Source organism: Acinonyx jubatus, chromosome A1 (genome assembly GCF_027475565.1).
Source record: "Acinonyx jubatus isolate Ajub_Pintada_27869175 chromosome A1, VMU_Ajub_asm_v1.0, whole genome shotgun sequence".
Taxonomy (NCBI): Eukaryota; Metazoa; Chordata; class Mammalia; order Carnivora; family Felidae; genus Acinonyx; species Acinonyx jubatus.
The window spans coordinates 154,403,294-154,428,928 of record NC_069380.1 but is presented as its reverse complement, the minus strand read 5'-3'; the positions used below and the strand labels follow the sequence as shown (position 1 = coordinate 154,428,928).

Sequence of the window (25,635 nt, the reverse complement as noted above, 5' to 3'; positions counted from 1 at the left end):
AGGATGGCAGGTATTAGTAACCTCTGGGCACAGACTATATTTAAAGGTCTCCATTTTGTATGTTCATTTGGGGTTCTATAATAATAGATATGCTTATTCAGGCATGAAAATTTTCTACCAGGAATCACTTAGGGACATAATCTTGAGTTTATTTTGTCAGAGGAATACATTTCAATCAACGTTTTGCTATAGGTTTTTATTTAGAATTTTCAAGCTGCAGCTCAGATTATATTGGGGATAGATAACAATGAGGGCTGAAAACTATATTATGTTTGGAAGGCTAACTGAAAATATAGATCATCACCTGAGCATGCATAATTTAACGGATCATAAAGCTAACCTTCTAAAATACCTGAATTGATTAAATTCCAAATGCAAAAAACACAAAAAAACAACAACAAAAAAAAACCTTGAAGACCATTTGAGTATTGATTCTAAATTGAAACGAATTAGTATGAAATTGTGTGACTATAGAAATCATTTTTACTATTACTCTTACAGCTAATCACATTTCTCATGTTATAATTTACTTTTATTAGCAAGATTCGTTGAAGAGTGAACTAAATCAAGAAGAAGTGATACTGGATTTACTTTGGGATCTCTCCTGCCAGAGCAGCGTTTCGTTCCCGGCAACTCTAAGTGGAGTATCTTTCCATTTCCTCTCTCGGACTTCTCTTCATTCTGTGGAAGATGATTCCTCCATGGATGTACAGTCTATCTGGGATAACATAAGACTACATCTTCGACGCTTCTTAGTGAACAAATTACAAACCCATAATGAAATCATCAATTCACAGCACAAAAGTTGGTTGAAAAAGCAGTGCATACAACAACTGTTGTTTCTTTATCCAGAATCAGAAGTTATAATCAAGTACCAAAGCATACAGAATAAACTGTTGGCTGAGCTCCTGCAGAACTGTTTTCCTGCTTATAGCAGAGAATTGAATTTAGACATAATGGCTCATGGATACCAAAGTACTATGCTTAGGTTATACTCAATGATAAAAGAAGATTTTAACACACTACACGAAATTTTAGCTCCCACCTCAACGTTGAAATTCATTAAAGAAACTTACCTGGATACTGTTGCAGAAGAAATGGCAAAGTTTCTTGAAAATTTTTGTGAGCTGCAGTTCAAAGAAAGTGCTATCCGTGTGATTAAAACAAGCAAGAGCTCCAGCAGGCATAGAGGATCAGTGCATGCTTTGGGTTAGTGATTTTTTAAATTTGTTCGGTTTGACTTAAGCCTTTTGATACCTTTAATTTTCTAACATTTTTCTATTTGGTGAAACTTACTGCAAACTTAAAACTAAATCAGAAAATAAATATTATGAAATTTTTCAGTGCACATTTCTCTTCTGCATTTCTTTTTCTGTAGGTATAGTCCTAGACGTGCTTTTCTTCCTGTTCTTTAAATTGTTAAAGATATTGAAAATGTAAGTCAAAAATGTTGCCAGTAAGAGTTTTGGTTTTTTTGATTGCATAAATTACTGGGTGAAACTGTTTATATATATATATATATATATATATATATATATATATATATATGAATCAATATTCTCATATATGTAACAGAAAAGTATAATTCTTAACCCATTGTATCTTCCCAACCTGAAACACATTAGGTAAAGAGAATTGTTAAAGATTTGTTGAAATTCACATGAACTAAAATTGGACGTTTAGAATTGTATTCTTTTAGTCAATTCCAATAAAGAGCTATTGTGAAATGGTAACTATAAAAGTCTATATTATAATTGGTCACAGAGGCATAGCATTTTAAAAGTTCCTCTAGTATCATTTCTATAAGAATATTCATAAAGAAAAGGTGATTTGAAAATTCCTAATTTTATATAAAAGGTAAAGGAAAAAAGAAAGAAATTATTGTGATATAATAAACTTTTCTGTCACCATTTTAATTTCCCACTAGTGGAGAAAAATCACGATAAAAATATTATTTTTTAAAATTATTAGTCATGCTTTTATGTAAAAATTCTGAGGTATATTTCTAAATAGGTACATAAACTATAGTTTTTAAGCATTTGAAAATTGTTATTTGGTGAATTGCTGTCTTTGAATTTATGATCACTTTTAAAAATTTCCATAGCTCACCATATTTTTACATACCTTCCTTAATAAAATGCCAGAATACCAAAATACTGTGATATATGAATTTTCAAGTAGTTTAATGTTTTATCTTATGTTTTTTTATTTTCCTCTGGAAGCTGTATCATATCACAGAACAGACATGCATCAGCCAACTTTAGGTTATGGCAGAATGCAAAGTCAGCTAATTTAGGAACATTACAGTTTTGCTCAAAGCAAATAGATTTTCATTTTAATTGTTACATAAATTTTAAATGCATTTCATGAGTGTACTTATTTTCTAAAAATTTTTATATTCTCTAAAAGAATTCCTGCTTACTTGTAAAGTGTTTAAAACATGAAAGTTTTATATATGCTAAATATAGTTTATAACAGAAGAAAAGATCCATATGGTTGAAAATATGTGTAAGTTGCTATGGAGTCTTTAGGGCTGATATTGAGGTGTTTTCTCATTCGTGAGAGAAAACTATGTGTGTAGGCTTTAACACCAAAATTTGAAACATTTTCTGCAAGTCTAGGTGCACTGATCTTTCTCAAGCTCCTTTATCTAACCGTTGGTGTAAATCACTTGTTAAATTAATACTTTCCATATGCCAGGCACTGTGCCACATGCATTCTTTTTCTTATTATCTCAATTTCATAAACAAAGAAAGAAGCTTAGAAACATTAACTTACTCTGGGCCATGTTGTACAGAGTCAGAATTCATATGTTGGTCTTCATGTCTCCAAGACCCGTGTACTTAACCATCATGCGATTGGACCTTGTTTTAAGGTGTATAGTGCTTTGTCGCTTGCAAAAGAGATTTCAGACAGCACTGTTCAGGTGGACTACCTGAAAATCAATTTGGTGCAGCTTTATTGAGCATTTAACATTGGCAAGGCATATAGCAGCTTCCATGTTTAAGGTTCTGAGCTAGACCCACTAGGGGAAGAAAACAAAATGAGTAACTGCTTCTAATGTAGTATAAGAACTGCTAAACTAATTCTTAATGGATCAACCATATTTGCTACTAATATCTAACCCAATGATCAAATTTTATTTATCAAGGAAATATACTTTGAAATAAGTGAAATAACATAATGATAAACATTCTTTATAAATATTAATACAATTACAATAACTTATAGCCCTATTAGAATAAAGTCTACATTGACTTGAACTGGTTGCACATTGTATTATCTTTATTTTTTTAAGAACTCTTGGGGGTCTTCAATAATTTTTTTTATGTTTTATTTTTTGAGAGAGAGAGCAAGTTGGGGAGGGGCAGAGAGAGGAGGGGGACAGAGCATCTGAAGTGGGCTCTGCTTTGACAGACTGACACCAGCAAGCCTGACATGGGGCTCAAACCGATGAATTGCAACCTTATGATCTGAGTCCAAGTCAGATGCTCAACTCACAGACCCACCCAGGCACCCCATATAGATAGATAGATAGATAGATAGATAGATAGATAGATAGATAGATATAGGTATAGATATCTATCTTTATATATATCTATATATCTATAAGATATAAGATATATATATATCTTAATGTATATTTATATCTTTATGCTCACCAAGACTTATTTTGCCTGAAACTATAGAAAAGATTTTCCCTAAAATAACAATAGCTAACATTTATTGCACCAAACATTGATGTGCATTATCTCATTTAATCCTAACCAACCAACAAGGTAGGTGCCGTTATTTGTTATCTCTATTACACAGTGAGGAAACTAAGGCATAGAGATAATTAATTTGGTCAAGATTACAGAAGGAAGCCAGGACTCAAACTGTCTAACTGCAGATCCTCTGCTATGTCACTGCTCCACTGCCTGAAAGAACAAGATAGAAATAGCTCATTCTGTTAAAAAAACACTCTGCTCTGAATTCTCCATATTGCTAACTCTACTTTAGTGCAGCCATTGTTTTACTTTTTCTAAACCATCTCACCCTCTTCTCATCTGATGACTATATAACACTAATTTGAAAGTATTTTTCTTATAATTCCTATTTTGTAACCTATTGATCTATCTTAAGCAGGCGTTGTATGTACACCATTCTTTTTTCTTCCAGCTTTATTGAGATATAATTGACATATAACATTGTGTAAGTTTAAAATTTACATTGTGTGATTGGATACACTTATGTATTTTGTTAGTTACCACCACAGCATTAGCTAATATCTCCATCATGTCACATAATTACCATTACTTTCTGGTGGTGAGAACATTTAAGATTTACTCTCTTAACAACTTTAAACAACTTAATACACTATTATTAAGTATATTCACAGTGTTGTACATTAGAGCCTCAGAAATGATTACTCTAACTAGAAATTTGTACCCTTTGATCAACATTTTGCCATTTCCCCCATTCCCCAGCCCCTGCTAACCACCATAATACTCTGTTTCTATGAATTCAGGTTTTTTTTTATTTCACATATAAATGTAGCTATACAATATTTGTCTTTTCTCTGTCAGACATTTCACTTAGCTTAATGCCTTCAAGTTCCATCTATGTTGTTGCAAATTTCAGGATTTCCTTTCTTTTTCATGGATGAATAATATTCCATCATATATTTGTGGGGTGTGTGTGTGTGTGTGTGTGTGTGTATCTCCATATAGGGACACTTGGGTTGTTTCCATATCTTGACTATTACGGTTAATGCTGTAATGAATATGGGAGTACAGATATGTCTTCAATATCCTCTTTTCATTTCCTTTGGATATATACCCAGAAGTGAGATTGCTGTTGGTAGTTCTTTTTTGTTTTGTTTTGTTTTCTTTTATTTTTTGAAGAACCCCGTACTGTTTTTCACGGTGAAGATACCAATTTATATTCCCACAAACAGTGCACACAGGTTTCCTTTTCTTCATAGTCTCACCAGTACTTGTCATGTCTTGTCGTTTTGATGATAACCAGTCTAACAGTTGTGAGGTTATATCTCATTGTGGTTTTTATTTGAATTTTCTGCTGATTACTGATGTTGACCATCTTTTCATGTAGCTGTTGGCCATTTTGTATATCTTCTTTGGAAAAATGTCTATTCAGGTCCATTGGCCTTTCTAAAATTTTGTTGTTATTGAGTTGTATGAGTTCTTTATATATTTTGGATATTAATCCACTATTAGATAGATGGTTTGCAAATATTTTCTCCCTACTATAGGTTGCTTTTTCATTTTGTAGATTATTTATTGTGCTGTGGAGAAGCTTTTTAGTTTGGTGTGGTCCCATGCTATTTTTGCTTTTGTTGCTTGTGCTTGTGGTATCACATCCAAAGAATCATTGCCAAGACCAGTGTCAAGGAGCAAAGGAAAAAAACTGCTTTCTTCTAGGAGTTTTACAGTTTCGGGTTTATATTTAAATCCATTATGCATTAATTTTTATGAGTGTTGTAAGATAGGGTCCAATTTCATGTGATTATCCAGTTTTCCCAGCACCATTTATTTAATCCTTTCCTAATTGAGTATTCTTGGTTCCCTTTTCAAATCTTAATTGACCATATACCTGAGGGTTTATTTCAGGGGTCTTGATTCTGTTCCTTTGGGTTTGTGTCTGTTTTTGTGCCAATACCATTCTGTTTTGATTTATGAGTTTGCAGTATATCTTGAATCAGGAATGTGATGCCTCTGACTGTTCTTCTTTCTCAGGATTGGTTTGGCTATTTGAGGTCTTTGTAGTTCCATACAAATTTTAGGATTATTTTTTTTTTTCCACATTGAAATTTTTTTAATTTTTTTTTTTCTAAGTAACCTCTACCTCTGTTGTGGATCTTGAATTCACAATCCCAAGACCAAGAGTTGTGCACTCCACTGACTGAGCCAGCCAGGTGCCCCTGCATTGAAATTCTGATAGAGAATTGAATCTATAGATGGCTTTGGGTAGTATGGATTTTTAACAGTTTTAATTCTTTCAATCCATGAAATCCAGTATTTTTCCATTTCTTTATATCTTCTTCGATTTCTTTCCTCAAAGTCTTATTTTTTCAGTATACAGATCTTTAACTTTCTTCGTTTAATGTATTCCTAAATACTTCATTTTTTTTGGTGCTGCTGTGAATGGGATTGTTTATTTATTTTTTCAGATACTTCATTGTTAGTATATGGAAACGCAACTGATTTCTGGGGACACCTGGGTGGGCTTAGTCGGTTCGGCAACTTGGTTTTGGTTCAGGTCATGATCTCACAGTTCATGGGTTCAAACCCCGTGTTGGGCTCTGCACTGACAGCATGGAATCTGCATGGGACCCTTTCTGTTTCTCCTCCTCTCTCTCTCTCTTTCTCTCTCTCTTTCTCTCTCTGCCCTTCCCCCACTTGCACATGTTCTCTCTCTCAAAAATAAACATTAAAAAAAAATAAATACAACTAGTTTCTGTATGTTGATTTTATACCCTAATCGCTTCTCGGCCTTTTGGCTAAGATCAAGTGTGATTTTATACCCTGAAACTACTGAGTTTGTTGATTAATTCTAACAATTTTTTAGTGGAGTCTTTAGAATTTTCTATGTAAGATTATATCATGTGCAAACAAAGACAATTTCACTTTTTTTTTTCCCCCCTGATTTGAATGCATTTTATTTCTTTATCTTGCCTGATTGTCCTGGCTAGGACTTCTAGTATTATGTTGAATAGGAATGGTGAGAATGGGCACCCTTGTCTTATTCCTGATCTTAGAGGAAGATGTTTCAATCTTTACGTATATACTACCATGTTCTCGGGGCGCCTGGGTGGCGCAGTCGGTTAAGCATCCGACTTCAGCCAGGTCACAATCTCGCGGTCCGTGAGTTCGAGCCCCGCGTCAGGCTCTGGGCTGATGGCTCGGAGCCTGGAGCCTGTTTCCGATTCTGTGTCTCCCTCTCTCTCTGCCCCTCCCCCGTTCATGCTCTGTCTCTCTCTGTCCCAAAAATAAATAAAAAACGTTGAAAAAAAAATTATACTACCATGTTCTTGATGAGCAAATTCACTGAGAATTTGGTATAGAGGGAATAGAATTTGGGTATAGGTATAGGGTATAGAATTTGAAAGGATGTGTATTTTGTCAAATGCCTTTCTACATCTATAGAGAATATCATATGATTTTTATTTTTTAAATGTGGTGTTTCACATTGATTAATTTACATAGGTTAAACCATCCTTGTACCCCAAGGATAAATCCAACTTGATCTTGGTATATAATTCTTTTAATGTGGAGTTGAATTCGGTTTGCTAATATTTTGTTTAGAATTTTTGCATCTATATTCATCAGGAATACTGGTCTGTAGTTTTGCTTTCATGTAGTATCCTTATCTGACTTTGGTGTCAGTGTAATGTTTGACCTTGTTAGTTGAGTTTGGGAGTGCTGCTCCTTCTTTATGTATATACTACCATGTTCTTGATGAGCAATTTGAACCTATTGAATCCTTAACTGCCTTTGATTCTTTAGGTGGATTGGGGACTGGTTTTTTCCCTGAATGGTCTATAAATTATTTATTTACACATACATATAAACATATGTGTATTTTCATCTGTATTTATAATATAGAGATAGAGAGATAGCATTGCTTGGGTATCAAAAATAAGTAGAAATAACATTACTTGAATATCAAAAAAAGTTACAGCTTTTTATTGTGTATAAGGCTTTACACATGTGAATTCATTAGTCTTTGAACAACGCTTCATAATATTCATATTTTAAATATGAGAAAACTGAGATTTATAAAGGTAAATCTTTTCCAAGGCCATACATTATTATTTTCTAATAATCCACAGAAAGGGAATTTCATTGTTTGCAGTTATTTGGTATATTATTTTGATATACTGCTAAATTCCATGGCAAAAACTGTACAAGGAACATGATAATTAGCATAAAAATAATTTTCCAGACGCTTTCATGTTTTCTTTTTGATTTTAACATTTCTGTGTTGTACTCTCAAATTTTTGCTTTTTTTGTTGACAGTGATTCATAACTGACTCATAATTTGCTTGTGCATATTAATTCAGAAACTGACTAGAGGCACTTTTTATTCTATTTTATTTTATTTTACCAGCTGGCCCTTCTGGTGGTGGTGGGTGTTTACTTGCACACCCCAGAGTGACTTCCACCTGCAACCGCAGCTGGGTATTGATTCAACAACAATAAAGTACCTGGCAGACACTGAATTTTATTTTGTATAAGCTAATCCCTTGACTTGAATTGCACATCTTGGCATTGTATGGTAACCTTTCTTATGGTTTTATAATTTTTATTTCTTTGAGAGTATGTGTAGTATTATAATATATTTAGAAGTATATGGCTTGTATATTCTGTAACTTGAAGAAAATGATGAAATAATGTCAATATAAATATTGTAGGATCTTTGTGATTTGGTGATCTATCCTAGGAAAGAGTAATATAATTTTTGCAGATACTCTTTTACAAAGTTTCAAGAATGATTTAAGAACCCAGACTTTGCCAATAATTCTGATTTGTGTTCTTACAGTTTCTCTAATAATTTTTGGAGAAAATTATCAATTATTTTATAACAATTTATAATATAGTGTTTTTTTCATTTAATTTATAAGGCTTTAAATTTTTATTTAAAGTCAAAATAAACAACTTTCTTGAAGCTAGAAATTTACCTTTTGTATTTTGACTGTAACCTGATTGCTTATTATCTGGGAAGTCAAGTCCATATTTACACATGTGCATGTGTCATCCAAATTTCAGAATAGTGTCATCCTTATATTGTAACATTTTTTATGTCTACATTTGGAGTGGTAAACTGATCAAATTACTTTTACTTTTTAAAATTATATTTTATTTGAGGGTGCCTGAGTGGCTCAGTTGATTAAGCATCCCACTTCAGCTCAGGTCATGATCTCATAGTTGATGAGTTCAAGCCCCAAGTTGGCTCTGTGCTGACACCTCAGAGCCTGGAGCCTGCTTAGGATTATATGTCTCCCTCTCTCTCTGCCCGTTCCCTGCTTGCACTCTGTCGGTCTTTTTCTCTCTCAAAAATAAATAAACATTAAAAATTATGTTTTTTAAACATAATATATAATACATAATTTTTAAATTATATTTTATTTGGATTAAAGGAAAGTTACTGCTGTTTTTCTCAATGTTTGAAAAAGAGGATTTGTTTATGTGTAGTAAATTTCAATTATATAAATCCTCTGTATTATAATATGAAATGATACAATTAGAAGATTTTAATCATAGAATAAATTTTCTGGTCCCTTATACGTCTTTACTCTGAATTTTTTGAGGTTATTGTTACCTTTGAGAAGGAAAGACTTAAGAGACTACAATACATGCCTTTGAATATTTGGAAGATTTCTAAAGATCTGCAGTGGTTGTGAGGTTGAAACTAAGTGGCATCTAAAGCCCCTTCCCATTCACAGTCCCTTGCTGTTTTATTTAAGGAAGACAGAGTGAGAAAAACAGAATTTCTCAAGGGATAAACAGATCCTTCAGAGTAAAGAAGACCTTCAAAACAAAATAAAAGTAGAATTTTTGACTGGGGGAGGCTTAGATCACAGTTGGAAAGTAGGCCAGTCTTATAGTTACCCAAATTTCTCTCTTGCTCCTCAAGTAGCTTTGACTATCTGAGTGGTGACATCATTCAGGAAAGATGAAGAAGCATCTGGAGGCCAGCCTACAAAATGCGTACAAAAAAGAAGCATTTGTATGAGTACTGTTACAGAAGGTTCCAAGCCTCCATGAAGGACCGCATCTTTCACCCTGTCATGTGCTCCTAAGACCGAAGGGAAGAGCTTTGTTAACTCTGATGACATTTATGCTTTCTATCCCCCCCACTAGTAGAAGCTGAAATTCCAAATAATAGAAAATAGTAACGGGGAAAAAGAATTCATAAGAGAAAGTAGGATCTTTTTTCGAATTATTACAAATTCTTGTAAAATCATAATGTAGTTCCAGGTTTTGTAGCATTGTTAAATTCCAAAAAGTGATATTGTTGCTCAGGTTTTTTTCCCCCCACTGCTTTATCGTAATTGCCATGTTTAATGAAATACTGGTGCATTCCTTGTCTACAGTTATACCTTGCCTCTCAGAAGATGAAAAGCGTACTTACTGGGAGTCAAGGGTGCTGGTCCTGAAACTCCCACCCCTTTGTTTTGTGACCTTAGATAAGTCATTTAACCTTTTCAAATTTCTTAATGGATAAAATTTAAAGGTTATATTAGGGAACATCTAAGCTCTACTACACTTTCTCAGGCTCTGCGACATGGAAATCATTCCACAGCCAGATTTTATACCTACAGTTTGTCATTGGAATCTGTCACATTTATTTTCTGTACTGACAGTACAGATGTGTAAACTGGCTAAAGATGTGATTTTGTTCATCACAGAAGCAGGTAGAAAAATTTCTTTTAGATCTTTATCTGTATGATTTTTCTTCCCCAAGTGAAACTTGAAAATCACTATATGAAAACTGCCCACCTCCTGTGGTTGCGTTTTTTTTTTTTTTTATCAAGATGGGAGGGTGAAGAGAGGAGTAGGTAATTAAGCAAAAACAAGAAGTCGAGTCTCCCCTTCCAGCTAACATCTGAAGCTTTTCCTAGTAATTATTTTTTGGGTTTCCCTTCTGATCCCACAACCAAGTGTTTTAATTTTGTTTTATTTGTAGTTTCTATTTTTATTTATTTATATTTTTGCAGGAACATTTTTAATCATATTATTGAAAATTAAGATCACAGGCGAGGACTGGAAATGCAATTATTATTCTGTATTGTCAATTAAAAAGAAATCCATATGCCTTTTCTCTGGCATGTATTTAAAGCAGACAAGGCAGGAATTTAATGATAACTTGTGTTTTTTCCTGGGGAAAAACCAGCTTATTTCTGCAAGCCCATAGGCATGGGCGATACTTTTTCTCCAAAAACCTCTCTGTATCCATACAAATCTTTGTGTAAGTACAAAATAAAAGCCTCAGAATTAAGCCTATAAAGCATAGAGGAAAGAGCTTGTCCTAAAAGACCGTGGGTAAGAATTTCACGAGGCATATTATAGTAAAACAATTACGCATGTTAAACTTCCATAAATAATTCTATTTTTCTTTTTCTTTTCTTTTCCTTTTTTTTTTTTTTTTTTTTTTTTTTACACATGAACATCAAAAGTGATGATTTGAAGTTTTGGCATCATTGATCCATCCTAAAGCCTTTCCTCCAGTCAGTTTTGTTACATGGCACCTTCATATGTTACCGTGACCATGTCATCAGCTGAGAGAAGGAGTCTTGTCTTCCCTTTTTCTGAACCAGGAGGGCCTTCTCCCTCCATTCAGTCTACTTCCTGTACTGTTGATCTCTACCTAGTAGAAGTATACAGGTGGTCCATTAGGGTGATGGTAAAAATGAACTGTTCATTTTTATTTCATACTTTATGAATTCAAGCAGAACAGGACAAATTCTTCAAGCCATTTACGATGGTGTTTTGTGTGTTAAAAGTCATTCCCAGCCATTTTGATTCTTGAGTTTTGATAAGGCACATATCACTTAGGATCTGTTTTGTGGGAAATACTTGACTAAGGATGGTACTCAACATGAATTCAACATTAATGTTCAATAGTATTTCCCCCTCGATCATTTTTACTTTTCCTTATTATCGGTTTACAAATATATAAAGTCATTTATATGATGGACTATTTTTTAAGTGCTTTTAATTTATCATGTACTGTGCTAAGTATTGTATATACTGGTATACCATTTACTCACCATCTCTGAAAAATTGGTTATTATCTGTATTTTATAGATAAAAAACAGAGTTTGGACAGGTTAAATAGCTTGTTCAAAGTCCCACTTCAGAAAATACCTCAGCTGGTATCGAAGGCCCTTTCTGAATTATAACTAAGCTCATTCTCTTAACTACTGTAATTTCTGTCTTTTTCTTAATTCCCTTGTAAGATAAATAATCCTTTTATGTACAATTTGAAGAGTAATTCCCACTTTAACCACAATTCCGACTTCTGTTTTGAACTTTCTGGAATTGCAACGTGTATATTTATTTCTCTACATGTAAAATTAAACAAATTTGTATTTTGGAAAGAACTAAGTAATAGAGTACAAAGTTCCATCACTGGATTTTCTCTTTGGGAAAAACTTGGGAAGAAAAAGAACTACCCAAGACTTTACATAGTAACACATGCAAAGGAAAGTAATTTTTGACTTAATATTTTTAAAAAAAATGTATCTAGAAGGAGACTCATTTTATTCCTAGAGATGCAGTTAAGCTGCTTACATTCAAGCTTTTTGCCAAAGTTAAGCTAAAAGAAACTAAGCTACTGAAATATTTGAAACAATTATTACCAGGTTTGAGATCCTCTTTAGATTAATAAATAACATTAGTTATTAGATTAATAAATAACCATTAGTTAGCATCATGTTTGCAAGTTGCTTCCACAGTTGTTTGTTTGTTCGAGTTCTCTTTGCCACGTCACCACGCTGAAATTAGTGCAACATTTTCAGTTCTTGTGTTTTGGATGAAAATCAACCATTCTGGCTGGTTAACAAATCAATTTTGAGACAGAACAAAGATTAGAAGAATCATCTCATTGTGTCTCAATGCCTCATAAGAAAATAAGCAAAAAGCCGGATGCTAGAATGTTTTTCCCTGAGGAATTGATGGTGTTTTTATTTTAAGTTCTCCCTACTAGAGATTGTGTCATCTGTGAAAATTATTTATTTCATTAAAAACTCGGAGAAAATGACTGAGTGTGTAGGTGTATGAGAGAAGGGTATATGTTATGGGTAGACGTTTGATATTATACAAATGCCTGTATTTATTTACTTTAAACATGTTTTCTGCTACATGGACTCTGTTTTTCTGACCCATTGATTCACCATTAAATGTTCTAGGACCTCTGGGTCTTTGTTCTAAAGACAGGGCAACAAAGATGGAAAGTATATTCCATAAGAAAGAAAGTGGATGCAATTTAGTTGTAGTAATATTTTTGCATTCATACAGCAACAATTAGCAACCACTAAATTGCACTCAGTTATTTACTCCCTCTCTGCTTAGAATACCTGTATGTTTTTCCTACAGATGGAAAGGATATTTTCACTTGCTACATCTTTTAATTATGACATTCAAATATGAAGAATGACAGATGAAATGACTCAGTGGCTTCTCATGAAGGCCATAGGACAGTTTAAGATTTATATGCCTGTGAGCCGTTCAATAACATTTTTAAAAACTGAAAAACTAAAAAAAAATTAAAATACTGAGACTTTAACCTTTGTTTTTTTTTAACTTGGAAAAGAAATTGATTAAAATATAAATAAAATGTTAAGAACAAGATGAAAATAATTGAAAAGAATCACTGAAAAGTTTAGAATAAAATTATTCTAAAAGTGAACAAATTTATTTTACAACTATTTTATATTGAACAAAGAAATTGGAGAAATATAAAAGTAGTATATATGAGGTCATTGCAAGCCAGAAATTCATATTCTATAGAAAGTGCGTTCCTAAATCACTTTGTAAGCTTGCTAAAATTTTTGTAACTTCTGCTTTCCCTTGCTAGAATTACTTGTTACTCTGTCTTGATTTATGAACATAATAGTAAATGAGAATGCTCAGTTCTGTTGTTTTATATGAAAGCATTTGTGGGTTTTTACATGTAGGGGTGATAAATCCCTAAATTTTTGTTTAACAGATGATCATTTTCCAGTGGATTATTATAATGTTAAATATTGTTCAATTAACATATTTTTTCCTCAGGTTCTCAGAAAATGTAGTATGTGACTTCTGGCTATTATACTTTTGTTTGTTTGTTTGTTTATTACACTATTAGTCATTGGTACCCAACAAATTTTTTTCACAAATGTTTGAGAAGTAAAGTTTAATAAACAAACATTGGTAATATTCATTTTAAAATGGAATCATTTTAATAATTGAAAAACTTAATGGTTCTTTTATCAAAACATTCTTTATTATGAAAATCAACTTGGAACATGCACATTATGATATAACATTTTCACTGTCATTGTATATATATGTGCATGAAAATCTTTGACCATCAGTGTCACATCTATGAAGTCAAGTGCTTAGTATAAAACGTATCTTCTGCCTCAAAGCGGGTGTTATTTAACATCTCCACCTACTTTTTTTGAACTCAGAGGAAATCTGTGTCATTTACACCTGGGACTGTTAAAATTCTTTTCCTGAAGTAGTATTTTCTGAGTATGGGCTGATCGCTGAGTGGGGATTTATACAGGAGAAACGGCTAGCAGCTTTGAGAGTTAGACCAATCAGTCCCCTATTGTGGAAATGAGAAAACAATCCTTAGCTTTGGGTAAAATGTTTCAAGTCCTAATGGATTTACAGTCAAATTCTTTTGCCTCTGTCATTCTTAAAATTGAATTTCTTTTCCTTTGTTTATACATATATTTTTAATTTGCTTCTCCTCTTACCAAAACATTCATGGGAACTCTGGTTGAGTATCTAAGTGGAGATCTAAATTATTCACGTAAGGAAACAAAAAGTTATTTAAAATGAAGTACAGTGTATTGCCTCAATCAAAAGCAAAATCTATCAGTGTTTGTTTTTGCAACTTCTTTTTAACATTGAATAAAAACCCATGTGTATTGTTTAGAAAAGTGAAGTTTACTCTATTACTGGTTTAATCTCTTCCACAATTGAACACTAGGAAGTACTAAATTAACAGATAAGTGCTAGTGAAAGATGATACTCTTGGCCTGTGTGTGTGTGTGTGTGTGTGTGTGTGTGTGTGTGTGTGTGTGTGTGTGTGTTTAAGGCAACAAGATAGTTTTGCCTGTTTGTTTTAAAGACTTTCTTTTTTTAAGTAATCTCTACACCCAAAGTAGGGCTTGGACTTACAACCCCTAGATCAAGAGTTGCGTGCTCTACCAACTGAGCCAGCCAGGTACCCTGATAGTATTGGCTTTGAAATTCTGATGCCAGTGAAATATAAAAGACAATATTTTGAAGTTTTGATATTTTAGATCTCTATAACATGATCATACTGAATTGATTTTAGATAACTGGCATTATATTGTTTGTTCTCCAAAGTAGATATTAAGTTTAAAATTCAGTATTAGGAGCACCTGGCTGGCTCAGTCGGTGGAGCATGTGACTCTCGATCTTGGGGTTGTGAATTCGAGTCCCATGTTGGGTGTGGAGATTACTTAAATAAAATAAAATTCAGTGTTGGCATTTCCATTAGTACAAGGCACACAGTATTAATTCTAGCAGTAATTATTGAAGTGGATACCAAGGTTTGTAAAATAGTCTATCTAGAAAAGAGAAGTTGCCTCTAAATTTTATAATGATCATTGTCAGAGAAAACTATATTGTAAAATTATTTTATTATGCCTTTCTATATATTTTTTCCAAACTGTACTGAAATCACTTATAATCATTGTTGCAGTTCTTTTTGTAGCACAGTAAAAGAGTGATCCTTCAGCTATTTGAAGAGGGTATATTTTTAATGGACATTTTTCTTATAATTTTTCTTAGTCATGGTTACAAAAGCCATAAAGTTCACAGTTGTTGGTATGTGAGTCTAGTTAGTAGAGACTGGACCCTGAAGAGAAATAGGAAGACACAGCAGTCATAGTCCTTTTAAGACTAAGTAGCCAAGATCTAATGTGGAATCAGTATGTAAAAATGAGAAGAATCCTTACCCGACTTTATAGACAAGCTATTACTGCACAGATTTGGTTGGAGCTTTATGTTCACTTGAGATCGCTATAAAGAGACTTGTGTTGTCTTTATTGAACTTGAGCAGTTGGCCTTAATATCTCATTATTCAGATTAAACCTATGTTAATTTATACAGTCTTTCTATGTTTATTGATAAGTGATAATCTCATATTTTGCCTTGTTTCTCTGGCATACAGACAAAATATAAAGCATACACCGTTTATATTTTTATGAAAGGAGCTTGTAGGGATTTGAGTTATAGAAAAATGCATACCTTCTTGACACTATGACTATATCTAAAGACAGAACTAATGAATACTAAATTTGGTTAGGATCACTCAGTCATGAACCAATGCGAGTTTTTGTTTTGTTTTGTTAAATTTTGATCGTGTGCCAAGTTTTCTGAGACACAAAAAGGAAACCAGAAATCAGACAGATGTTCAAAAATATTAAATACCCTGATAAGGTTTGCATCCTTGTGGTTTTCTCTGCTATCCTGACAGTTCTTTAAGGTTCTGTCATTTTCAGTCAACAAAGAGTACATGTGATCAGTGTATCTGATAAACTTGTCAATGCCTCTTTAAAGCAGGATTCCCCAACCTATTCAATTCAGGCCCTCCCCCCCCCCCCATTTCAAGTATCATCTTGATAAGATAGCTATGTCACAGGCATCTGTGTATAGCCAGCTCAGTCTACAACTAATTTGTGCCGGAAAAAATTAAATCAGGAGGTAAATTATTTCATGATTGCTCATTCCCAACAGAGTTAGGCATCATTCTGAAGAAAATATCAAATAATTGGTTTCAGGCCGTGTCAGACACATGCAATTCCCTTCTCTAATGGCTGTGTGTGGTAGCACCAGGCCTCAGGGGTCAGCAAAGAACTGGAAATAGCTTAGTGCCAGGCACGGCAATGGAGAGATGGAGCACATAGGAAATGAAGTGGCAATAAGTGCAATCCATAGGGGAAATGTGCTTCACTTGGAGTTTAATATATCGGTTCACAATCTGGCAGGAAGCCATGCAACAATTGTTTACCTTTTTGTCAGCATCTGCATCTGTTCTGTTTTGTAAACAGCACTTAACTCTCCGTCGGTAAATGCCGGAATCAATAACAACTGTTAAGGGATTTCCTAGCCCCCCCCCTTCTTTTTTTTTTTATATTCTATAGCAAATGCACACTACAAACAATGTTTGCCTTAGATTAACAAGGAACAGACATTAACAGGGTCAAAGGGATTTGGTTGGGAACATTTTATAGCTTCTTGGGTTTACAGTAATTATATCTGTGTGATTTGAATGTATTTTGTAACCTATCCAAATTAAACTGTTAAAAAAAATGCTAGCAAGCAGTAATGAAGATGATTTTTTATAATTATCTTAAGTACTGTGTATAGAAAACTGCTGGCACTGTTTGTAATAATTTAGTTCTGTGCAATATTGTGTATTACAGCTGCTATGCAGAAATATTAAGTTGCCTTTTGCAGTTTTAGGAAATTAGTGATTATATCCAGCAGTACTAATTATTTTAAACATACAGTTATTAAAAAAAAATTACACACCACAGTGAGACATAAAAAAGGGTCGATCTGTGACTAGTGCCTATAAAACTAAATATATTATTAGTAAATGCAAAAGAAAGAACAACTACTTTTAAGTTCACTGTCTTCAGGGACTGAATAGATGAATGTTGTCATAAATGCAGGATTGTTACAATAGTTATGGCATCACTTAAAAGTGAATATCACCAAGATCAGAGGAACACATTATTACTAATGGGATTTATGCATAGATCTCCCCATGCACCACTTTGAAAACTTACTCCTTAAAATTTCCCCCTACACAATTGCTAAGTTGCCTTGCTTTTGGTTTATTAAACTACTTCATATCTGATTGAACCCAAATCTAATTTTGTTTTCTTCTATTTTTACTTGTATAATAAGTGTTAAATCTTAGGCTTTTCTAGTAATTTTTGTCAAATGTGTGACTTCTTTGGATTTTTCATTGGTTTACCATAAACCACAAATAAAATTGAGGAATTATTTGATCAGGTCAGTTAGTCAAGATTTACATCCCTTGTCTTTTTTTTTTTTTTTAACTTTATGTGTCTTATGACACTGTGGAATGAATTTTTTACTTTTTTTGCCAATCATTTTGCTATTTCACTTGTCTAAATTATTTTGGCCAACATTTTTTTTTAAAGTTTGTCATATTTTTTTATTCAATAGATCCAATTAGAATTTAGAATTGGAAATTTGGATAATAGTATCCTTCATACTCCTACTGATATAGAAACTATTTTGGCTTCATTTTCTTGACTGCATATTTATTTATTTCACTTTCTGTCACTGGGTCTGATATTAATGTAATATACATACAATCACAAGTTAGATGTACATTGTAAATTCATTGTTATCACCCAAAATATCTAGATTTTCATGCTTTCATCACCATCAGAATTACAATCCAGATTTCATAAACTGGCACTTCAAACTCGTTTATTTGATTGAAGGTATAGCATGTTTTGAGGCTTAGAAACTAGAGATGTGCCATTGAAAACCATAGACAACTCTCAGAAGTCAGCTTTTCCCTTTTATAATTACTTCCTTTACCAAAGTCTCATGTTACCAAATATCTCTATAAATTTAAAGAACGTAAGAATGAAAGGCTTTAGCTAAGGCTGTTTGTGCTTTGCCTCTTGAACATCTGTTTGATAGGAATTAATGGCTCGCTCTTGCCATTTCATGTTAAATATTTTAAATCACACCCTAATCATTCAGTATACAAGTTTAAAACTCATGATTGAAATTTTCATACCCAAAGTCAAAACGTTCAAAGTTTTATTGTTCCTGAAATAATCAAAATGACTATTCTGCATTTATGTCAGCATAAAAGTTAACTATGCCTTAGCAGAGCTTGAAAAATTTTAGTGGTGCTGTCCTGATGGAATGTGTAAGGCACTCATTGGGAGATGGGTGTTGTCTATGGATCATTGGCTAATTGTTAAAAATTGATTGTTAAAGGTAGCCCTTGTTGTATTAGGTGAAAGCAGTAATCATTATTCCCTAAGCAAAGGGAAAATTAAGTGCTAATTAGTAAGTTATGGAGTGTGCAGTAGTACTTAGAGGGTAAGCAGAATTTCCCCACTGGAAATTCCCCACTGTCCTATCTGGGGACAATAGAGTCAACAAATTGATTGCTGATGTCTAATTGTGTTTTTCAAATCCCGCAAAGTACTAACTATTAAATGTCAGGAGGGTTTTCATCTCCATGGCAAAGTTCCTGTATTGAAACCTTAGCTTGTAATAAAATTTGAATTTTATGCTATTATTTTAAGAGTTTATCCTACCCATGATTATTTACTTACATGTAGCATTCTTATCATTCATTAGATCTTTTCCTTCAAGATCCTGAAGTCTCTATTCAGTTATAGTTTTATTTCCTTAAAATGAAATAAGATGAAACTTTGAAAAAAAGATATATGTCATCCTCTTTATATTAATTTTAAAACACTTTGAAGGATATTAGCTTTCATAGTCATCAAATGAGAATTGCTAAGTTGTTTATATTGTCACAGTTTGAAGATCTAATCTTTATTGGTGGTGCAATAGAGCTAACATTTTATGCTCTTAGTTATGCCATAATGTAGATTTGATCTTGAAAATTAGCATTTAAGATATTTTAACTTGATGTCCACACAAAATAAAGATTTGAATACTGAGATTAACTTTTAAATATCAGGTAGACACAATTCTAAATGTTAACTTGATTTGTAATAAATATAAATGAATTATAAAAAGGCAGCTTCTGTTAATATAGTTTTTGATTTCTCAGGGAAAGAACAGATTTGTATTTTTTCCATAGTGAAAATTTACACACACTAAGATAAAATCTGATCTCCATGTTGAATCACTCACAAAAATAAGATTGTTCATCTAATACCAGCTTGGAGTTACTCGTGCCACTTTGTGATAAAAACAAAGGAGCACAGCTGCTTCCCCGATTTATCACAAGCCTTTTGGAGCCTTCTAGCCTCCTAGTGAATTCCAAGCATGTAAGTCTCACTTTGGCAAACTGGAAATCTTGGCTCTTCCAACAACTGTAAATGGCTGCTTTCCGATCCTATTGCTTGGCATGAGTGAAAGCAAACTCAGCTGAGATTAAGAGAGGGGCTTTACAACTTTCACTCCAGCTGATTGTCAGTTATCTCTCTACCCATTGGAGACAAAGACCACAGGACAGCCCTCAGCTTGCAGGAAATTCCCATTTCTTGCTCAAATTTACTTTTCTGTTACTTGAAACCAAAAACTTTGGAGAATTACAGTCTTTTAAAAAAATTTTTTTTTAACATTTATTTATTTTTGAGACAGAGAGAGACAGAGCATGAACGGGGGAGGGTCAGAGAGAGGGAGACACAAAATCCGAAACAGGCTCCAGGCTCTGAGCTGTCAGCACAGAGCCCGACGCGGGGCTCGAACTCACGGACCGCGAGATCATGACCTGAGCCGAAGTCGGCCACTTAACCGACTGAGCCACCCAGGCGCCCCGAGAATTACAATCTTATCAATAAATGCCTTCTCTAAGATACCTTAAGGACTCTGATAATACTCTCTTTGTTATTTGTTAAAAGCAGCCCTTCTTTTAGACCTAATTGAGCTGATCTAACTGAGGTTCTTTCTTCCTTAGGCCCCTTTGAATTTCAGGTACATGTTTATGATCATAAGCCTTAGTACACAGGCTAGAATCCTAGGTGCCTTCCACATCATGCCCTTGTAGTACCCTGTCCTTTTGGTCTAAAGGTGATGAAGTCTGACTCCAAGATATCTGGCTCCCTGGAAGATGTCGAAGGTTGGAAGAAGCAGAGTAGATGATTCCTCATTAGGAAGATACACATATTTGCCTTTCAAGTGGCAGGACTTTCTTTCTGAACCCTTGGGAGAAATCAGAGAGGCTCTTGAATTGGTCTTCTCTGAAGACAACCAAGGAGATGAAGAATGCTTAAGGCATGAGCAAGAGCTCAGAATCAGGATCGAGACTGTCAGATAATGGAAAAGTGGTGTGAGTGCAACAGGAAGCCTAGAACACAGGTGAGACAGGGACATGCATCGTGACTTAGAGGACAGTGGGGTCTCACTAGGGGTCTTCCCAGTTAAAATAGAGAGTTCAGTTTGGTGTTTTGAGAGAGGAGGTGGGGCCAGAGGATAGGTGGCTCCACATCCAAAATGAACGCCAGGAACATTTCTGGCCTAGATTTATATTGTGAGGACAGGAAGAAAGAGAGAAACTAAGATTTGGAAAATGTATTAAAGTATTTTTACATTTTGTTAAGTCTTTTTTTTTTAATGGTTATTTTGAGACAGAGAAAGAGAATGCATGCAAGTCTAGGGAGAGGCAGAAAGGGAGAGAATCCCAAGTAGGCTCCGCACTGTCAGTGCAGAGCCCGATGTGGGGCTCATTCTTAAAAACACTGAGATCATGACCTGAACTGAAGTCAGAAGTCGGATGCTGAGCTGACTGAGCCACCTAGGTGCCCCTCATTTTGTTCAGTTTTGAGGGCACTTTTATACATGAAAAGCTATGCTAAATTATATATTTCATAAACATGGATCTGAAATTTTTTCTAGGACACAGTTGTAGATGTTGTGATATCAAATATTTAAGATCTGAAATAAAGTGATCCACTGTCCCATTGCTAAAGCTGCATTTCATTAGAAATGCTCTTACTACTTTAAAAAATTACCAGAGTAATGAATTTTTATTTTAAAAATTAAAACATAAAATACATATTAAAAAGAAGGTCAAAAGGGGCACCTGGGTGGCTCAGTCGGTTGAGCATCCGACTTCGGCTCAGGTCATGATCTCGGGGTCTGTGGGTTCGAGCCCCGCATCGGGCTCTGTGCTGACAGCTCGGAGCCTGGAGCCTGCTTCGGATTCTGTGTCTCCCTCTCTCTCTGCCCCTCTCCCGCTCATGCTCTCTCTCTCTCTCTCTCTGTCAAAAATAAATAAACATTAAAAAAATTAAAAAAAAAAAAGGTCAAAGTCCTCACATTTCCTTCCCTCCAATCCCAGTCTCCAGGATCACCACTCTTATTCACACTTTGTTCATACTCTAGAATTTTTCTATGCACATGTAAAAATTGATATACAAATTTATATTTTTCAAAATGAGATCAAACTAGACATATTGTTCTGCATTGTGCTTTTTTCAATTAAAATTTCATGACCTCCTCCCGTGTCATTGCAATTTGGTTTGACATTCTTTGCAGCAGAACTATATTCCCTAATAGAGATGTAGCATAATTGATTTGCATATGGCTCAATTTAAATTGGTCTTATCAGGTTGTTGGCTCAATGGATTTAGAAAATCTTAATTTTTTTCTCCCCCAAAGCAACATGTCCACTTTTAGAGAAATATGCGTACATACACACACATGTGTGCGTTTAATCAAACATGCATGTATGTTTAAAATGTATAAATTAAACAGTGATAGATCTTTTACCCTCTCCACCCCTAACCCTAAAACCCTAAAGTAATCCCTGTTTTACAGTTTAACGTGTGCCCTTCCACATTTATGTGTGTGCATGTACTGTATATGCACATTCTACAAATTCCTCGGCAATTTTTTTTTAATTTACTATATCATGGACCTCTTTTGTATTAATATGTACAAAATGATCTGTATTATTCTTTTTAGGGGCTGCCACCTATTGTGTTTATGATTATGTCATTATTTAATTAACTAACTCCTGTTGATAGATATTAGGGTTTTCCCAGTTTCTTTTTGTTTGTATGCTCGTGTGAGTATCTTTTGAAGTTTTATTTCTAGAAGAGACATTGGTGAGCCAAAGAAAAAGCTAATTAAATTTGGTATGTGAACTCAAAATAGCCCTCCAAAATCAATAGACTTACTGGATTTTAACTACAACTATTCAGAAGCATAAATATCTAAGTTGATGCATGAATTCATTCGAACATCAGATCATTATGACTTTTTTTGAAGTGTTAAAATTCCTGTGCTCACCTGCCTCCTCCTGGATTATCAAGGCTATTGCTGTCTTGTCAGCTGTCTTATTGCTGCCAAAAAAGGCCTTCAGCAAAGGGATGGGGGTGTAGGAAGGACACTTAATGCTCGGTGTCTTGTAGGGGGCTTTGCAGCTGGAGAGACGTGGCTTTGCATTCCAGCTTTGCCACTTGACAGCTACATGGCTTTGGACAGGTTGCTTATCTTCTGTGAGCGTCAGTTTAGTCTGTAAGATGGACATGATAATAAAATCTACCTCATAGTATCTAAGTATTAATATAGGTGTACTTAGTGTTTGGCACAAACTAAGCATTTTGTTATCATTATTTTTTTAAGTTTATTTATTTATTTTGAGAGAGAGTGAGTGAGCAGGGGAGGGGCAGAGAGAGAGGGAGAGGGAGGATCCCAAGCAGGCTCTGCGCTGTCAGCACAAAGCCCGACGCAGGACTCAAGCTCAGGATCCGTGAGATCATAACCTGAGCTGAAATCAAGAGTCAGACGCTTAGCTGACTGAGCCACCCAGGCACCCCTTGTTATCATCATTTTAAACATATACATATATACATACATAGCATTAAACTGAAAATGTGACTTTTCATATATTAATATGGTGTTCCTAAATACCTGTACATGACAAAGGGCTGCTTATTTGTTACTTTTGTCAATTTCTCATTGAATAATTTTGTCTTCAGAATCTTTCATATAATATTCTCTGGAAGTGCTATATTAACATTTTCCAATTTCAAAATAAGCAATAGTAATGAAATCAGACTAAGTTAAAATAATAGATGCATGTAGATTCTCTCTTTTTTATCCTCTTGACTCCAACCATCACTGTGTTGGAAGGGCTATCTGATGTAGGTCCTGCACTGATCCCCCCACTGGAGCTTGTGTATTTCCAGAGCTAAATAAATGCCTGCTCAACTGGTCCCTGGGATGGTCCACAGGCACTCCAAATACAGCATGGATAAAACAGAACTCCTCTTCATTCCCCCTAATCCCTGTTCCTCTTCCCCAGCCCAAGTTAATGTCACTAATAATCACTCAGGCAGAAACCGTGACTCATTTTCCCCTTCTGCCCACCTCCCCACCGTCAAAAGAATTACCAAGATTCTTTAATTTGCCATGTCACCTAAATATTTTCAAGTCTATCTACTCTCCCTTCTTGCCATCAAGGCCTGATTTCGGTCTTCATCATCTCTCATTTGGACTGTTAAAAAAATCTTTTTTATTGGATTCCTTGCCCTTATTCTTGTATTTTCTGAAACATCTGACAAGCACATGCCACTCCCCATTGAAGGCCCTTCACTGGCTCCTCATCACTGTCAGCATACAGCCCCAGCTCTTCAGTATTAGAAACCAAGCCTTCCTTGACCTAGCACCTGCGTTCTCCAGCCTCATCTCGTGCCTCTACACACCTCATATTTTTCACTCTCTGACAACATGAAACTGACAGCCCCGCTCATGCTGTGCTCTCTCTCACCTCCTTACCCTCTTCCCTTCCCTTCTTTGCCTAATTCCCATCGATCCTTTATGACAGCTCATGTGTCATTTCTTCCAGGAAGCTTTCTCCGAGCTAGAGCCCCTAATCCATACTCCCACAGCATCTCCGTATGCCTTTCTCAAAGCTCTTAGCATATTCTATTAAAATATCTAATTAGGGGTCTGTCTCCCCATATGGACTCTAAGCACCTCAAGGGCAAGTATTATTTATTTTCCTCAGCACCCAATCCACTGCCTAGCACACAACAGGAGTTCAGTGAATATATTTTTTTAACTGCATCGTTTTCTTGAAATAAATCAGTGTCTGGAGGTATAATGTAGGAGACAACTTATCAACTTACTAATTGAGCCTCTACAATATTTTAAAAATATTGTGCTAAGATGAATGGGGATTCCAAAAAGTATAAGACCCACACTTCCTATATAGATAGAGAAATAAAATGCGAATGTGAAAAGCTGCTGGAAGTTATGCAGACAAGCAGTTGCAGAGCTCTGAGAAAGTGATTCCAGCAGGTAGGGGTCCCTTCTGCTGTCCAGGGTGATGAAGATGACAGATGACATGGAACTGAATTGGTTGCAGGGTGAGCGAGATCTGGAGAAGCAGAAAGCGGGAAGAGTTGAGCGACAGTGTTCACTCCCTGGTGCTTTCCTATAATGCAGAGTAGGGGATGTATACAGAGTAGAGGGTTTATTTGGAAGACACAACAGTAAGAAGAACACCCGGGCCTGGTTTCTCAGGTCTTCTGGCTTCTCCCATCTCAGCACTCACTCCCAAGACTTCCAACAAGATACCTTCTTCTGTTCCTACTCTCTATCACCCACTCACACCCCCAGCTCAACTCAGCAGTAGCTAATGATATGCCTTTGGAGAATAACTACTTTCCTTGAGGCAATCTTTTCTGAAGTTTGAAATCAATTTAAAGTCTACTTTTACTTGGTGTCTTCAAGTACTTTCAAATCTAGGGCTAACACCTAGAGAAAGGGTGAGAAAGACTAACCCATCAAGCCATATGTGAGGGAAAAAGCATATAATACCATATTAAATTAATTAGCAACTAATTTGTCTCTTTAAGTACATTAGGAATTCATAAAAGGGAGGTTTTACTGTGAGGGAGAGCAAGCTGGCAAAACTTCATGAAGAATATGGCCTTGAATTTGGCCTTGAAGGATGAGTAGCCCTTGTATAAGCAGATGGAAAGAGAAAGAGGTTCCCTTGCAGTTCAGCAGTACCAGCAGTAGGGGTTACTGTTTGAGACAGTGGAGAGTACTGTGACTGGCACATAAGAGATATATGTAACTGATGAAGGCATTAGCCAGGACTCTGAATGTGCAAGTGACAGCTTTGTTCTTCCATTCCTCATCTCTACTTCCTATACAAAAAAAAAAA

General features: G+C 34.8%; 1 protein-coding gene across 5 annotated transcripts in view; it reads left to right on the top strand.

Annotated features, from left to right (window-relative positions):
- KIAA0825 (KIAA0825 ortholog) overlaps positions 1-25,635 on the top strand; it is a 382,909-nt gene that overhangs the window by 63,781 nt on the left and 293,493 nt on the right. For all 5 annotated transcript variants that reach the window (XM_027037906.2, XM_053221670.1, XM_027037922.2 and 2 more), the window contains one exon: positions 540-1,209. In XM_027037906.2, coding sequence (XP_026893707.1) covers positions 540-1,209 — 670 coding nt within the window. The remainder of the gene's footprint in view (positions 1-539; positions 1,210-25,635) is intronic.